This window comes from Parasteatoda tepidariorum, chromosome 1, assembly GCF_043381705.1.
Source record: "Parasteatoda tepidariorum isolate YZ-2023 chromosome 1, CAS_Ptep_4.0, whole genome shotgun sequence".
Taxonomy (NCBI): Eukaryota; Metazoa; Arthropoda; class Arachnida; order Araneae; family Theridiidae; genus Parasteatoda; species Parasteatoda tepidariorum.
In genome coordinates, this window is record NC_092204.1 from 90,112,902 (window position 1) to 90,131,104 (window position 18,203).

The 18,203-nt window shown below is 28.3% G+C and overlaps 1 protein-coding gene across 2 annotated transcripts; it reads right to left on the reverse strand.

Moving 5' to 3' along the window:
• Window positions 1–3,111: 3,111 nt before the first annotated feature.
• Window positions 3,112–17,170, reverse strand: LOC107454645 (nucleolar protein dao-5). 2 transcript variants are annotated; one of them, XM_016071897.4, is made up of 6 exons: window positions 16,815–17,170; window positions 15,193–15,242; window positions 13,245–13,282; window positions 8,987–11,107; window positions 6,282–6,362; window positions 3,112–3,319 (listed from the first exon to the last, which is right to left on the reverse strand). In XM_016071897.4, exons 1-5 carry the CDS (start codon window positions 16,914–16,916, stop codon window positions 6,331–6,333), a joined length of 2,343 nt encoding a protein of 780 aa, XP_015927383.1. In that variant the 5' UTR covers window positions 16,917–17,170; the 3' UTR covers window positions 3,112–3,319; window positions 6,282–6,330. The 2 variants fall into 2 exon arrangements, with proteins under 2 accessions (XP_015927383.1, XP_015927382.1); XM_016071896.3 differs by having other exon boundaries at window positions 8,853–11,107.
• Between the last annotated feature and the right edge of the window lie 1,033 nt (window positions 17,171–18,203).

An 18,203-nucleotide genomic window follows, 5' to 3' on the forward strand; every position in this document is an offset into this window, starting at 1 on the left:
AAGGGAGGAAAAAATATTTTATTTTCTCAGGAACAGATAAAAGAATATACATTCTAGTATTATGTGCAATATTCTTACTTTTAGAAAATATACAACCCACCCTTCTCGCATTTTGCAACTCGTCATTGCATTTATAAAAAAAGAAAAGCATTGCAATAAATAATTAGCCTTTAAAATCAATAGCGATAACTACTGAAAAATAAATATAAAAAAAAACAATAGAATCTTTACTTTTTTTAAATAGTTAATACTCAGGTGTGTAATTCAAATTTACATTATAACATTGTGTGAAATATATCAAGCCTTAAAAAAAATTATGTGCAAATAAATAGCAACATCTACCCAGAAAACCATCTAAACACAAATAGAGCACACCAAAAATTTCAAGGTACGTATTCTGTGTGTCAAAATAATTTTGAGATTTTAAAAACCGTGAGAAAATCTACGACAATAACTGAAAAGAAAAATAGACACATGAACTAGATTTACGATAAAATAAAGTATGTTGAAACACGATTAAGTAAATTAGGGGTTCGAAACTTTCATGTCGTAATAACATATTAAAGGGAGCAATTGTACAACATTGATTATATAATTCTTTTAGAAATCTGAATTTGTAACAAAATAGTCCTTCATTAAAATATAAATTTAAAAAGAACACCATTTTCTCTAGCAAACTATCTTTTAAATGTTTGTAATTCGGGAATTTTTATATTATCAATTTTACACCTTTGTCTTTGCCACAGCATTTAAATACATAATTTTTTTACGAGTCTAGTCTTGAACTTTAGAATAAATTATACTTTACTCTTACAAATCAAAGTGTAAAAATAAACTCAAAACATGCATGAAAGAGAACTCTGGAAGAATTGAAGGACAAATAAATGTTCGCTAATGGGTATTTGCGAAAGTTATGAAATTTAAATTCAAGAACACTTGAAAAATTTTTGTTCAGATATAAATTTTGGATTTGCGAAAGATCCACAGAATTAAGCAAATTAGTGATAAAATCGCATGCTTACTGTTTATGAATGGAGAAGTTATGAAATACCTATTTTTAATCTATGTCATGAAACCTATACCCATTTTTAATCAATGTCACTCCTTCAATAAGGTAAATCTATCTTCAATAGAAGTCTGATAAGCACTTGATATTTTAAAATGAACTTTACAGAAAAAAAGAAACATTGAATGTGAATTACTTTTGAATTATATATATAAAATAGTATAAGAGGGTGATTTAAAAATTGTTTCAGGAACAAATTCAGCTATTACAAAATATTACATTTTAATAAATGTTTACTGTGTTAAATGAGTGTCCTTTCAAAACTTTTAAGAGCTCTTTTCTGTAAGGAGGAAGACATCCCTTTTTATTTCTAGAACTCTGCTAATATTTTAAAACTCACAAGTAAATCTTTTTGCCCATGTATAATCAAAATAGCAAATGTAAATTCAGTAAAAACAAAATAGAAATTTTGCAATCAATTTAACTTTCAACTTTGAAGATACAGTCAGAACTCGATATAAGGTCACCCTAAGGGATATCACAAAAGTGACCTTATAAGTGGGGTGACCTTTTAACCGATTCATTAGCAGTTCATAACTAAATACGTAAATAGTGCACATTAGAATTTTTTTAAAATGATAAGACAAACGAAAACGATCAGCCGTAAATTAAATATTTAAGTCAATAAATTTTAACAAAATTAGTGGAGAATTAAAGAAAGTTAGATTTTAAAATTTTTTTTATTTAAAATAAAGCTGTATACAAATTTCCTCAAAGTGTACATGCATACATTACACCTTTCCTTATTCAGAATAATCATTTATGCAGGTCTGTCTCGTTTTTCGTTTCATTTTTCGAACAATGTTTTCTAGATTTTGTAACTTTTCAAAATGTTCCTCAGCTCCCTCATGGTTTGTAAAAAAAATTTGTATGGCATTTATTGCATTGAAGGCTTTCCGTTGGGTTACAGCTACAGTCTCAGGATCACTGTCAACAACTTGTGAAACAATTTCAGAAAGCGTAGCTTCAGAAGTAGAGGCAATTTCCTTATCAATCAAACCATATTCAGCTTCCTCTTCATTGGCATGGCCACGATTTTTCAAATCTTCCATCAGAACAGATAGAGGAATATTGTCTTCTTCGGTTTCGTTATCCACAGTATTCAGAGAACTCACAAAACCAGCATGACGAAAACAATTTGCTATACATGTGGTGGATGCCATGCTAAGCCTCAGATAAAAATGACCTTATAAGCGATAACAATTTTTAAATCTTGACCATATATCCACTAATCTGTAACAAAGAATTCGAAAATTCTTTGGAAAAGTGACCTTATATGCGGATGGCCTTATATCGAGGTCTGACTGTATTATCGTTTAGAAAATCAAATGGTCTCAGAACGTGACTTTAATACATGGCAGGCACCATCTATCAAAGAAAAAAGATTTTTTTTTTTAAAAATTACAAATATATCATATGATTAGTTTTCAGTTAACCCAAATCTTTCGCTAGCTTAGCATTTGGTCTGAGTCAGTATTTATTATTTTGGAGATAAAAACAAATTTCTTATGCCTCAGTTTAAACACATTTTATTTACCCGCACGCAGTAAAAAAATTGATAAATTTTTTTTTACTGCCTAGACATAGACTAGGCAATGCCTCAGCAGTTAAAAAAAAAGCTTAACTTTGGTGGTAACAAAACTTCAGAAGCCTGCTTTCAATATTATGAATAAAACATAAAATTAGTATATTAAATAAAATATCAAAAAACTTTCTGATTAACATTTTGAGTTACTAAAATATTAAATGAGCCATGATAGAGTAATTTAATTATTAAATATTTAAGATTCTTCTCTTAACTGTTTCAAAATGCTATTACTTATCAAAATCTCAATTAGAATTATTTCTTACAAGCTCTTAGTAAGAAGCTTAATCAGAAGATTTAACACTTCTTTGAAACTTGGTACAAAAGGTGGAAGACCTTTTGTATCAAGTCAGTTTACAAGCAGGGCATTCAGTTCACAACTGAATAATTTTTTTTAAAAAATAGGAGATCTACAAGGATAATAATACACTCCTTTTCTATAAGTAAATACTGAAAACAATTTTACTCAAAAAACATTTATTTCAATGCCGATGAAATCTTTCTTCCAGATGAAGTTACATATAAGAAAATTTAAAATAATAAATCTAATCAAATTTAATAGAATTAACAGCCAAATCAATTTTCCCAGCAGAATTATTTCTCTTCTTCTTTGTCTTTTCATGTCGAAATTGTTTTCCTTTAGATGAACCCAAAGATGGAATAAAATGCTGTGAAAGAAAAAAAAAATTTAAGATTACATAAACATAAATAAATGCAATATAAATTTAAACTGGATTGGACACATGATTAATTCTTGGAACAGAAAAGGTTTATCTTTTGAAGAATAGTTTATTTAAACCAAGGATTGATCAACTCCTGGGGGTAGAAATGGGCGAATGTTTTAGGTCATGTATCAGAAATCTGATTTAAGCCGGCAGTATAAGACTACGCTCACGGTTTGCATAAGCTAACGCTTTCACAGCACAGAAGACTATTTTGATATCGCCCAGCTGAAGATGTTGATTAGATGATGAATGTTATACGTAGACACTGTTAGTTGTTGAATGGTGGAGAGCGAGGATCAGAATTGAAATATAGAACGCAATGCATAGTTTCTTTATGTACTTGGGACTTTACGTTTCTAGAAGATTATTTTCAGTGAGACTTTTGTTACTTAGAGATTATGGTGCATTATTTCATCACTTTTTTTTAAAAAATTTTCATTTTGTCGTGATTTAACGATTCTTGTCATCTTTAGTACACCTGCTGTTAATTAACAATCACTGTTATCTTAAATTTTCATTCTGAACATTAATGAGAAGAAAATCTGAATAAGAAAACGATTCTTCATCGATTATTTTAATTATTGTTTTTCATTTTAAGCAATACAAATTAATAGGGGTATTTTGCATTTAAGTAATTTATACTTTGCTATAAAAAGTTACTTTTTAAAATTTATTTAATGCACGTAAGTATAATAATTTATTTTAAATCAATAAATCGTTAGTTGTTTTTAATTATAAAAAAAATAAAACAAAGGCTACATTTATTTAATTTGTTTTTATTTTTAGGAGAATTAAAACAAAATTTGCAATATTTTTCTTTAAAAATTGACTATTAGTTAAAACGACTAATTTTTTTTTACATAAATAAAAAGTTAAGCAATGTTTGACACTTTTTAATAATTTAACATTAGTATTTTTTAAAAATATTTCTTAAAATTCTTTCAATGCGTGCGTTTGATAATTTGTCAGATAGTATCATTTTAAAACCACTTATTTATCATTTTATATCATTTTTAAACCACTTATAGCCTATTTTATTTTCAAAAAAGAAAATAATAAAACAGAAAACTTACATTTATTTTTACATTTATAAAGTATAGAATTCAACCATCAGTCAATACAATTTCATTACTTTAAACAAATAAATAAAAGGTCGAACAATGTTTCAAAAGCATGTTTTTCTTTAACAAATAATTTAAAAAATGTTTTACAAAAGTGAACATTTCTTTGGTGTCTTTTTACTTTTGTTTTTCTTTTAATTTTTAATGCACCTATGTAATATATTTTATTTACAGTTTTATTATAATTTTTACACCATTAAGACATTTTTAATTTTAAAAAAATTATAATAAAGATTTTTTCTTTTTACTTCAACATTGGTCTTAATAATCCATCTTAATAGTCCATCTTAATATTTTAAAAGAAAAAAATTAAGCAATGCTATTGATGTTATAGAAGCATTGTTTTAGAATTAACATTTTCTTTTGTAATAGATTTATTCCTTTTGATTGATTTAAAGATTACTAATAGCTAATTTTTGAATATATGCAGGGGTCTGTCCAGACATTTTGTGAAAGGTCCTGTTTCTTTAAAATTGTGAAAAAACTATGCATAATTTGTGAATATAAAATTAGCAGCAAAGTTTTTTAAAATTTTAGGGTAATTTTAGGAGGATTTTTCAAAAAATATTAGGGGTAATATATGATTTTGCTAGGATAAAAACAGATCACACGGTAGTTTATTACATAACAGAAGATTATTACAATTCATCCACATATATCATAAATAATTGCAAGCCATAAAATAAAGCTCTGAAATTTATTAAGTCAAGAATGAAATCTCTAAAGTGTAAAAATAGATAGATCATTTTGCGAAGGGTCCGTTCAAATTTCTTCTAAACAGATCCCTGGTTATAGAAGCATTTTTTCAGAATAACATTTTCTTTTGTTATAGATTAATTCCTTTTGATTGATTTAAAGATTACTAATAGCAAATTTTTGAATGTATGTTACATCGTGATGCATCGCTAACGCATGTCTAACGTGATGCATCACGTTATAAAATTTCTTACAACGCCCAGTCCTACCTGGGGGGCTCAATATTGGCAAGTATTTGTTGTATGAGAATTTTTACCAATACTTTTGTCATTTTGCCAAAAACACAAACATATGTTGTTTGGTGTTTTCATTCTATTTCAACTAATTAAAATGAAAAATGTATCCTAAAAACAATTTTTTTTTAAAAAGTTACATAAGATATTTGATAAAAAGCGAACAAATATCATTTCGATATTCGAAAATAAGCACCTTTAAGCACTGTTTTAAAATGCTATGCACCCTGATAGTAAAAAATATAAATGCTGAATGGACATCCAGGTAAAAATTTTATTTTGACCAAAAAATGGCAATATGTAGTTTCTCCTTTAATCGACTAAGTTGAGATTTTCGGCTTGATTCCAGAGAGCAGGAGGTGCAAACAGAAATCATGAGTCTAACACTGGTATGTCTGTAATTCATTGTACTTTACTTATGCTTATAAAACATTGTTTTTAGAATGTGAAAACAGAACAGTACTTTTTATTCTTCTCAAATTTCATTTTCTCTGGGCTTCCTGATATTCATAGTGCAAACAAACGCTGTAGTATATCAAAATAATTGCATATTTATTTACATAATTGCAATATTGTTAATTGTAATGAAAGTTTTGTAAAAAAATTTATTGTCACTTCAAAAGTCAGATTTTGAAGTGAAAAGCCAACCAAGGGATAAATGAATACAAATGCTACTTGATCGCAAATTCATAAGTATAATTACACTATAGTAAATAAAGTTTTTATAATAGATTAAGCCTTATTTAATTTTTATTTACAGCATAATATAAATAATTATAACAATATAACGCTCACCTTAGCTTCAGCACTTGATTTTTGCAATCGCTGATCAACAACAAAGTTTTCATTTTTTATTCTTCTGAATGGACTGGAGCCCTGAAAGAGATTTAAATAAAATTCAAACAGAAATTTAGACAACACATATTATGTGATCGAATGGAGTGAATATTGAATATAGTATTGAATATTGGGAGTGAATATAGTATTAGTGACACAGCATGGACATGGAAAATTTAAAAGTATATTTTTAAATATTTGTTGTAAATTACCTCATCTTTTAGTCTCTTTAAAAAAATATAAACTAAGATTTAATGATAGAAGAATTTCTAAAATATAGTTACTTATGCAATAAGTATTTTGGCATATTTTTTGAGTGAATAATCAGCTTTCCCCAAAATAAAAATCTCAGCAATCAGTATGAACACATTTAGTGGTTCCATCTATCTTTTACAGTATTGTTTTTGGCATTCTAACATCATATTATTTGACGACCATGTTAGTAGGTTTAAGATAAAATTTTAGTTCATGGATTAACTTTAAATATAAAGAAAGACATTCCCTTATCAGAAAAAAAATTCAGACAAATTTAAATAAATAAAAACAATGAGAAATGTGTTGGTGTTTTTTAATCACATTACATAAGTTCATTTTAGCACTAATTCCAACAATAAAAAAGTTTATTATTCACAGAATTAAATTGAAAAAAAAAATAAGCATTCTATTGAATAAAATAAATGCTAAGTTTAAATACTTTAAAAAAAGTTTATAGGGCTTAAAATGATTTAAATTAAAACAAAATCATTATAGAACAAAATAAGATTCAACATTTAGTAGGGAAAAAGTATATAGTACAAGCATTAATTAGTAATGACATATATACTAATTAATTACAAACTTAAAATGCTTGAAATCGAACTTTTTTAATAGAAAACCCAATCTACCCAATTTTTTCTAGGTTTATGAATTTTTCTCAGTTTTACTCAGAAAATTATTCAGTTTCTTATGAGGAAACAGGAAAAAAATATATCAGAAGATCAAAATATAGTTTAAATGTTTAAAAGTTAATAAAATTCTAAAAAAAAAAATCTGAAATATAATGTATGGCTATGATTAGTTAATCCTTCTTTCTCAAGTCAATTAATAAAAGTCTAAGGTCTATGAAGCAAATATGGCATGTTTCTTTTAAAAATGAGAAAAACCCAAAAATAGATCTGGAAGAAATCTAGTCAAAAAGAAATATCAAATAACATTAAAACAATTTTTCTAACTAATAATTACAATTTAGTTTAAATAGCATTCCTTTTCAAATAATCTAATAGTATTATTAAATACATGTGAAAATTAAAATCACATATCTAAGTTATATACTACTACAAATCATATTCTATTTATATTTAATAGCATACTTATTTTTATAATCAAATACTGTTAAGTGTAAATGCTCAATAGATGTACAAAAGAAAAATAATTAATAGAAATAGGTTTCTTTCATAAAAGCACTATATAAAATTTAAACTCTTCTTATTACTACTTTCAACCACTCGGTTCATGGCGATTGTCTTAAATCCACATTGTCTGTTGTCTGACCCTGTCTCGAGGTAATTTGCCATTCTTTTGGCCATTTCCACATAATTTTTCAAATTTAAATATTATTTATTAATACATTGTAACTACAACATGCAAATTTTGAATCTGGGTAATTATTTTGGATGTGCTCTAAAAATATTTCGTGACTATGTTTAAAAACAGTGACTTTCCCGGTCTTCCACGCCTATTTTCCAAATTTGTGCCCATCAAAATATTTGTAATTTTAGGTAAAGCAACTAGATAAAGTAAATTGTAATAGAAAGTGAGCAGGTATAATAAGAGTGTGAGCAGGCTTTTTACAAATATATGCTTTTCTTTTTCTTAAATTCATATTTCTAATCAGAACATAAACTTATAGAAAAGATTGTCCTTTGTTACCAATTAATATCTCAAATTTATATAATCAACTGATTTGATGTAAAAAGGACACAAATTAACTGTGCCTTTTCTAGCTACAAAAACATAATTTTCATTAATTAAAAGTTGCACTTATTATGTTCATTAAGACTATGTTAAAAAAGTTTCAAATAATTTCAAAACACTCAATGCCACTTGTGTCCAAATTCGAAATTTAATATTCACTTTAATCCACTCAATTTAACTTAAATGTGATATAAATAAATAATATAATGTTTGATTTTTCAACTTTGATATTAACACCCGGTTGATTTAAAACTAAAATAAGGATATTTTCCAAGTTTTAAAATTTATACTTTACTTTAAAACAGGAGTTTCCTAGGTTAAGTTTATATTAACTTTTCTATAAATACTGGATTTTAAAGCCTGATAAATAAATGATTATTTAAGAATTATTAATTCTTGACCATTAAGTAATAAATTTAGTACACATAAAAACAGAACTCAAATTTAAATTTTCTTCTTAGCAGATAATCACACTTAAACCTAAATCCATCTTTCTATGACAAATGGTGTTTAATAACTGTTGCTAAGAGATTCTCTAGAGATTATCAGCTAACATTTCTTTAAAAGTAAACTTACCCTTCGCTTTTTCGTAGAATCTGATGCAATAGGTGTGTTATTTGAATCTGAGACATTTGATAACGAATTGTTAAGTTTTTGTTTCTTTTGGGGCTGTGTGGATAGCTGGTTTGGAGTATGAAGGTTAGACTCACCCTCAGAATCAGATGAATCAGAACTTTCTTCTGAAGCCCCATGCTTGCGTTTAAGTGAACTAAGAGGCTTAGATGCTTTAGCATTTTTGGCAACAGTGTCCTCATCTGATGAACTTGATGAATCTTTTTTCTTAGCTAATAAAGGTGTATTTTTAACCACATTTGGTTTCATTGTTTTAACAGGATTAGAGTCAGAGTCACTACTATCAGAACTGGAATCTTTAGTTCTCTTAGCTCCTTTATTAGGTTTGGAAACAGGGGATTTGCTTGGAAGTACAGTAGCTTTTTTAGGTGCATCAGAATCTGAAGAATCACTTGATTCAGATTCCTTTTTTTGTTGCTTTTGCACAACTGGTGTAGACAAGGTTTTCTTTGGTTCAGAGTCGGAACTTGAATCTGAACTACTCGATTCCCCTTTTTGAATAGTCGACTTGCCAGCAATTGCCTTTTTACCAACGGGAGTGTTAACTTTTCCTGGTGTGACGGCCTTTTTAGGTAATGATGCTTTCACGCTTGTAGCAAGAGAAATATTAGATTTAGTAACAGTTGAGGCAGGCTTAGATCCAGAATCTGAGTCTGAACTAGAATCATCCGAGCTAGAGTCTTTTTTTGAAACTTTCCCAGGTTGAGTTGCAATAATAATTTTACTTTTTTGAACAGCAGGTGTAGATTTTTTGGGTTCATCATCAGAACTTGAATCTGAACTACTAGATGCTTTTTTTTGAACAGGGGACTTCCCAGCAACAGCTACAGAAACTGTTTTTTTATTAGTAGAAGTAATTTTAGTAACAGTTGGCTTCTTCAGCTTAGAGGCAGAGTCAGAATCTGAACTAGAATCCTCAGAGCTAGATTCTTTTTTCTGAACTTTCCCAGATTGAGTTGCACTGGTATTCATACTCTTCTGTACAACAGTGGAAACTTTATTCACCTGCTTTTCCTCATCTGAGTCTGAAGATGAGTCGTCTGAACTAGATTGCTTCTTTACTGATACATTTGCTTTTTTTAAAGGTGATGATTTCACAGCAACAGCTACATTAGCTTTAGCTGAAGGCTTTTTATCCGAGTCTGAACTAGAATCTGAGTCACTTGAAGCTTTTTTTTTATTAGGAGACTTGGTCAAAACTCCTTTATTAGGGGGTATACTTTTCTTCTTTAGTAAAGAATTGTTTGTTTTCATTTCCTCTTCTGAGCTTGAATCATCAGAACTTGATACCTGCTTCTGAACTTGCACAGGTGGCTTCTTACTCATAAGGGATTTCTGTAAAACTGCATTTTGCTTTACATTAGGAACTTTATTTTTAGAAAGCTCTTCAGAATCGGAACTGGAATCAGAACTTTCATCTGCTTTAACACCTTTAGACTGAACTGCGACCTTGGGTAAAGGAGTACTCATTTTCTTGCTTGGAGATTTGTCATCTGAGCTTGAATCTGAATCATCTGAGCTAGAATCTTGTGTTTTCTGAGTCAAGCTCTTCGCCTGTAGTTGAGCTGGTAACTTAGATGATTTTGCTGGTACTACGTTTTTTCCTTTCTGCAAAACTGAATTTTGATTTAAAAGAGCTTTAGATTTAGTAGGAGCTTCCTCATCCGAGTCTGAACTAGAATCAGAACTATCTGCAGCATTTTTAACAGATTTTTTATCATTCAATACAATAGGTGTTTTTCCAGCATTATTTAAAACAGTTGGTTTCTTAGCCAATGAAACAATTTCTTCTCCATCTTCAGAATCAGAACTAGAATCTGACATTTCAGCAAATTTAGATATCGCTGAACTCCAGTTGTTTGGTTTAGGTGTTGCAGCTAATTTAGGTTTTAGTTCAGAATCAGAACTTGAATCTTCTGAAGAGGATTCATTTTTTTCTTTAGGTTGTAAATTGTTACTTTTAGAAACCTGTTGTTGCTTTACTGGAGACTTTTTCTGTTTTTGTTTTTCATCTTCAGAACTGGATTCATCAGAGCTTGATTTCTTCTTGACAGGCACCTTTGGTGACAATTTCTTTAGACTGGTGTTTGCTGATTTTTTTAGTTTTGAGGAATCATCTTCAGATTCACTGTCAGACTCATCTGATGATGAATCCTGCTTTGGAACCTGTTTTGATTTTAGTGGACTTTTCTGGGTGTCTAAAAAAAAAAAAAAATACTTAATATCTTAGAGTAAACACAAAATCAGACCTGCCAACCTAAGAAATTTTTTAAAAAAACCTGATACTTATATATACAATGTAACATAATATTGTTTTAAAAAAATAAAGACAAAACAAAAAAATTCACATTCTTTGAATTTTATTTAACAACTTTTTTACCTTTAAGAATACCAAATTATTATATAGTTTTAAAACAAACTGAGAAACAAATTATTTTTCAAAAATGTTAGGTAAAAACTATTCTGAAATTCTATATAGTTTCTCTATCCAGTCAACAAATTTGCCAATGTCTATTTTGAAAAAGAACAGAATTAAGTACAGAGTCTGACAATGCTAAATAGTCAACTGTAGGCAATACTTTTTCTGCTACTGACTTTACATTAAAAGAAAAATTCTGAAACGTCGTCAAAGCATAAAACTGAGTTAATTCTGAAATTTCTTTTTCGCAGAAAAATTATTTCCTGGCATTGGACATTAACAGCCTGGATGTTGGCAGGCCTGTGAAATAAAATGTTTAAGTAAATTGTCATGTAAAAAATTTAAATTATTCAAATATCATAATAAAACAAAGAGATTGATCTATTCAAACCTATTATTAGCAACAAAAAAAAGGAAAGCTACCCCTAATACCTAGAGGTAGATTTAAGCATTATAAATATGCATCTAGTCCCATATTGCATGCATTGGATTTGAGTTATACTACTCAAAAGTCTAACAAGGAATGAATTCGCTTTTAAAACTTATTTTAAAATTGTAATTTTGCTTTCATGGCCATGCCTTTTTAGAAAGATTTTTCATTAATCTTAAGACTTAATTCCTCATTATAAATGAAGGTGACTAACCTCTTTCTGTAAATAATTAGCTAGTTAGGAGAGCATAACAATGACAAAGCTTTTATATAACCTGAATACAGAAACTTATTCACCATTGTTTGAACTATCAAGAACTACAATTGCTTGTGAATAGAATTAAAATATTTCTTTAAAAAAAATTAAAAAAAAAAAATGTTTTTATCACCAAACCAATCCAGGTCTGAATAAACTTGAAAATTGTGAGAAAAAAAAGGCATATAAAATTGAATTCAACATAATTCCATAATAATTTGTTTTTTGAAACTTTAGAATACCGCAAACTGTACATCACGTTTAAAAAAAAAATTTAAATATGGCATTGCTTTTATGGTAAAATGTACAATATTAAATGCTTGCTTAACAAAATTTATATAAGTCATAATAAAATCTATTATAAAATCGTGGTAACAACATATCTGCTTAAGTTCATTCTGATATTTTAAATTCTATTTCTCAAAAACTAATGGTGAAATTTCTAATTAAAACAATAGCTAAATGTTATCTAAGTTAGCATACTGACAGAAGAAAGAGAGATACCAATTCTACACTCCAGAATCAAGATAAAAATTTATTAATTTAACTGAGATTGGATGCATAGATGGTTCTGTTATAAGTTTTAGAGCTAAATATGCATAATAAAAATTATTTTATTCAATTAATAATCTATCCAGCTCACCCTAATTTTAATATAAATCAATATAATTAGCAAACAATTAGGAATGTAATAATTATGAGAATAAATTAGATACATCAGTATTATGAATAAATATACAATTTAAGGTACTCATATTTTTACATATTTTAACTCCATGTAATTTTGTTTCAAATGACTAAAAATGAATCGTTTGAAAGAAATTGATTAAATAGTCACTAAAAATAGTAGATAATAAAAATAACTTTACATTAAAAACAGTAAAAGGTAAAGTCATTGAGAATTATCACCATTCAAAATAGTCACTTTACATAAATTAACTTAAAAAAAAAAATTTTCAGGATGACCCTTCTCCAGACAAAAACAAGTCTCACGATTTTAAGTGTCGATTTCAGAAAGTTTAGATTTTTGAAATTTAAATTAGCATATATACAATTTAAAATTTTAAATTCAGAGAGAGCTCATAACTCAGAGTAAATATTTTTTTAGTTTATACTCAGAAGGGACATTCCAGAAGTAATTTAGAATGGTCTAAGAAATTTGAATTTAAAATACTCCAAAGCAAAAATTGACTGAAAAGCAATAAACTGACATAAATGTATGTATCATACTTGATTTTGCAACTTCTGGAACTATTGTCTTCGAAGATCTGAAATACAAATTGTTAATTAAATAAACTTAATAACTGTACAAAACCAAAAAATTAATTTTAAACCATATACTAACTTACCAAAAACAGTCCTAGCAATAAAGGTATACAAATTATATAAATTTTTACTTAAACAAAAGAATAGGACAACCTTATTTAAAGCTATATGTTGTAAGCTGTACAAGTATATAATTAAATTAGTTATTATACATCTTTCTTGGTCTGTTTACATCTCTATTAGAACTTTCGTCAAAAAAAAGTTATATGAAAAGTGTCACTAAGAAGAGTGTGTAGTGTTCACAATCATAAAATATGCTATTTTATTACAACACAGAACTAATCACGAAACTGAAACAAAAAAGCAAAACAGCATACCATTTCTTTATAGTAATTGCTGCTTCTTTATACCCCTACAATTAATTTATAGTGGTCAGAGCAAATTTTTATTAGTCCTGGACAACTGGACCATCAATTTTAAATCCTGAAGAGTATAACTAACTACACACTTTTTTCAATTAGTTAATATTCAAAAATTAACAAATAGTGATATGCAAATTATTAACTATTCAGATCAGATAACCATTTAAGAAGACTCAAAAATGTTTTTACCAAAATTAAGATTTATTCTGACGAATCTAAACATGTAATTATAATTTATAAACATTAAGTCTACTTAATTTATCAAAATATTTGCACCTAGAGAGTGATAAAATATTTGCAAAAATTTCAAATTATAATCTATTCTTTTAACACTGAACATACCAACACTCTACAAAACAATACTTCAAGGGTCTGTCCAGGCCAAATTTACTACCTACCATTTAGCGGTACCTTCACAAATTCAACTTAAGGTAAAACAATAGTTTCACAAAAAACTTTTTGTTAAAATTTTATTTTTGTGTCCCGTAAGAAACAATAAATTTATATTTTATACCATATTTTCACGTTGATTATTTTTTAATATAATTTTTCACAAATTATGTCTAAATTTTCACAAAATAGGTACCTCTCAGAAAAACAGAGACATATCCCTGAACATACAATAACTCGTCTTTTGAACGGTTATAATATATTGAGTATTAACAATGACATTATCCTTATGGGATATTACTTCGATAACAAAATTTTTACAGTCAAGCAGAATCTTTAAAACTTCAAATATGTCTCACATTTAGTCCGACTAGATATGTTTGGTTAAAAATTTGGCTAAATCTGACATATATGCAGCATAATTAGTACAATCAACTAGCAATAGCCAAGGCTATCCTTTAACAATGGAAACAAAATTAGAACATATAAGGTAAATAAAAATGATGCAAAAAAACACTATTTAATATTTTTAAAAAAAATTTCGACTTTGAAATGAAAAGAATAATGAAATAATTTAAATTTAAAATCTGTTCCTAAGCACAATTAGAACTTGTGGAAATTAAGAATTTATCTTATAAATTTTTCTTGCTCCTTAAATTCTTTATTCTGCAAAATACCAATTAACAAATTACTTAGATTTTTAGAAAATCAGCTCTTTTCTTTAGTTACGCACAAATATATACGCACAAATTGCAAACAAATTCTTAAAAGCCTAAATCACATAGTGCAATAAAATTGAATTAAAAAATTTATTTAAAAATGTTTACTATCTCTTTTCCCTGTAATAGTTTAGGCTTGTTCTTTAAATATGTGATGAACAATAATCTTCAGGTGTTGTGATAATTTTTATTATTCAAATCTGATATATAAAACTATCTGCAGCGCCCACAACCGTGGTGGAGTATTTCTAATCTGTGGACATTAAAATTATTTTTACTATCAGAAAGTTAATAGCCCAAAAAAAAAGAAAGTAGAAAAAAAAAGTATTTGTTAGTATAACAATTATGCAATTTTCATAAAACAATTATGCAAAATCATACCCTTGACTTAATAGCTGTTCCAATGTAGGTGTACCAGGTGGCAAGGACTTCTAAAAAAACACAAAAAGAAAACATGAATCAAATTGATATAAAAACTTTGCTAGAATAAATTTTTAATGAGAAAAGGAGGTCAAATTAGTTTCATATGATTGGTAAAGTTCTTAACTATCAAATATTTTGAGAAGCCACCAGAATGGGAAGTTTCAAGAGTTCTTAAGACTAAAATTTTTAAAATCAATAAGGGTGATTTTAAAGTTTAAAAAAAATTTCAATGTTATAAAAATAACAGAAATTAATTCTACAATAAATAATCAAAACTAGAAATTGTAAATGAGATGAAAACTTATGAGGATTCAATAAGAAATAAAGCTTTAACATAATTTTACTGCATTTAAAAATCATTAACTTTGCATCAAAAAAAGGAGAATAATCCCCACAGGCAATATCAACAAGTTTTTTTTTTAAAAAAAAAAAATATTTAAAATTTATTTGGCACTGTGGCAGACAGTCGTAGGGGAGATTTCCATATCTTGATCTGTTGCTAAATTATCGCCAAGTCTTGGAAACTTCTGGGCAGTGGCCGGCGAGAAACTAAAAAAAAAAAAAGCATCACAGAAAGGGACTAAATCCAAAGGTTATAACTCGTAGCTATCCCTGGGCAAACATCTACATGTTTCTATTTTTTTTAAATTTACAAGTTTAAAATCTACTTGGCACCTTGGCAATTGTAGTTAGCGAGACAGATCACGATACAGAAATATCCCCCCAATTGTGGTTAGTGCAACAAATCAAAATATGGAAAGATGATATTTCTGTATCGTGATCTGTGGAGCCAAAATGCCGAATAAACTTTAAACTTACAAATTTTTTTTTTTTAAAAATAACTTGATTATGTTTGCTAGGGGTGGTTATTAGTTACACCTTTAAGTTGATCCCTTTCTGCGATGTTTTTTTCGCTTATTGCGGGCCACTGACCGCTAGTTGCCAAGACTAAGCGATTATTCTGCCACAAATCACGATAAAGACATATCTTCAAAGTAAAAATCACTGTAAATTAAAAAAAAAAATATTATAAGAATGATGTAATTTCACAATAGTGTATCAATATATACTATTGAATTTCAGTAAACCAGGAGGCGATTTGACAATCCAGAGGCTTTTAAAAACCATCCCCTCATGTTAAGTATTTTTAAAAGTAATGAAAAACAAGATTTTTTAATTCAGGTAACAAATTTTACATAAATTATAAATTTGCATTGAAAGATGAAAATCTCCAAATAAAAAAAATAGTAATTAGAAGCAGGTTTGTAATTTAGCAACAGGGAACATCAAAATAAATTTAAATCTCTTAAGAAGAACGAATGTATTCCAGAAAAACCTCTTAAGTATATAATATTTAAAAATTTACTTTGTTTGAAACTTCATGAATAGATCAGATTTAATTTATACAAAATTCCTAAATAAATATTTAATAAAATAAAGAATAGATACAGAAAAAAATAAAGTTTAAAATAGATTGAAAGACAAATTAATAAATTTTATTTTGAAATAAATACACGATTTAATTTTACACAACACGTGTTCAACAACCGGAAAAACTAAAATAATGAAATAAAACTCACTGATTTCGTAGATTTAGCAAATGTTTTAGCACTCTTTGGACAAGTTTTTAGTAAATAATTGTACACTAATGAATTGATCTTGCTATCGTCAGTAGAGGCCATTTTTATATACGAAAATGCACAATAATTACACGCTATGTATCACAATCAACGCCATGTAAATATAATACCGCACGGACCACAAACCGAGCCGAAGTTTAAGTCAATTCAGTTCAAATTCAAACTGAAAGTAAATTGTTCTTAATTACGCTTGTATTCTCTAAATTCATATAAAAAATATGTCACCAGGTTGAAGGAATATTCTCACTGTACTCGAAATTCGAAGTTCTTCAGCGCACCCATGAATGCAATCATATGGCGAGATGGGCTGCAGATGGCGTAGAGCAGAACTCTCTACCTATGGCAACACTTCACATGCTTTCCCCATTAGTGTGGGAAAAGTCGTAGAGGAAGGAAGTACCTTAGTTTCTCTCTTGATTTTCATATAGATTAAAATTTTTAAAGTTAAAAAACTATATGGAACTGAGAATCACATTAAACATAGTTCTAAAGAAAAGTATCACGGATATTTTAAAAAATATTTTTATCAAATAAAAAGGAAAAATATTAGGAAAAGGGAAAATATCGTAGTGCATTCCAGTAGTAGTAGTGGTAGTAGTTCATTTACGTCGCACTAGAGCTGCACAATGGCGACGGTCTGGGAAACATCCCTGAGGATGATCCGAAGACATGCCATCACAATTTTGATCCTCTGAGGAGGGGATGGCACCCCCGCTTCGGTAGCCGAACGACCTGCACGCGAAATCGAGCACTTTACGGTAGCACAGTTTAACGACGACCAATACCGCACACCCTCGGTCCCTACGCAGACTGATCCAAGTGGGTCACCCACCCTAGTGCATCCCAATGCAACTAAAAAGAGGAGGAGAGGGAATGAAGAAGGGCTAAAGGCATGAAACCGGTTTCTCCCAGTTTCCCTGTGATCGCCAATAATTATTTCCAATAGTTTAGTATTATAATATGTTGTGTTAAGATATAATATTTGTTCAAGTTCGAAATTTATGAATTTATATTAAGGGGAGATATGGAGCCATTTATAGATTTGCAGTACATGAAAAACAATTTTTAATTTTACGCTTTTATTTAATACGCACTTAGAAAAAAAAATAATATTAAGTAAACAAATATTTTATTTCAGTTACAAGATTGGAAAATAAATAAAATAAAATATTTTTCTTATTATAATTTTTGAGAAATTGGCCAACGCCAGGTTTTGAACCTGCGGTCCACCAACTCTCGTCCACCTGGTAGCAGGGCCCGATTAACCTCTGAAAATAGGGGAAGCATAATAGGATTTTGGGGCCCCCCTAACTTGAGCAAAAGAAACTT

What these genes read in the sequence shown, in the direction of transcription:
- LOC107454645 (XM_016071896.3), bottom strand. Translation starts at nt 16,916, where the DNA reads ATGGCCTCTACTGACGATAGCAAGATCAATTCATTAGTGTACAATTAT. An exon ending in TCCAGAAGTTGCAAAATCAA is followed by an intron (nt 11,108 to 13,244) that starts GTATGATACATA and finishes TTTTTTTTTTAG; the next exon opens with ACACCCAGAAAAGTCCACTA. An exon ending in AATCAAGTGCTGAAGCTAAG is followed by an intron (nt 3,320 to 6,281) that starts GTGAGCGTTATA and finishes TTTCTTTCACAG; the next exon opens with CATTTTATTCCATCTTTGGG.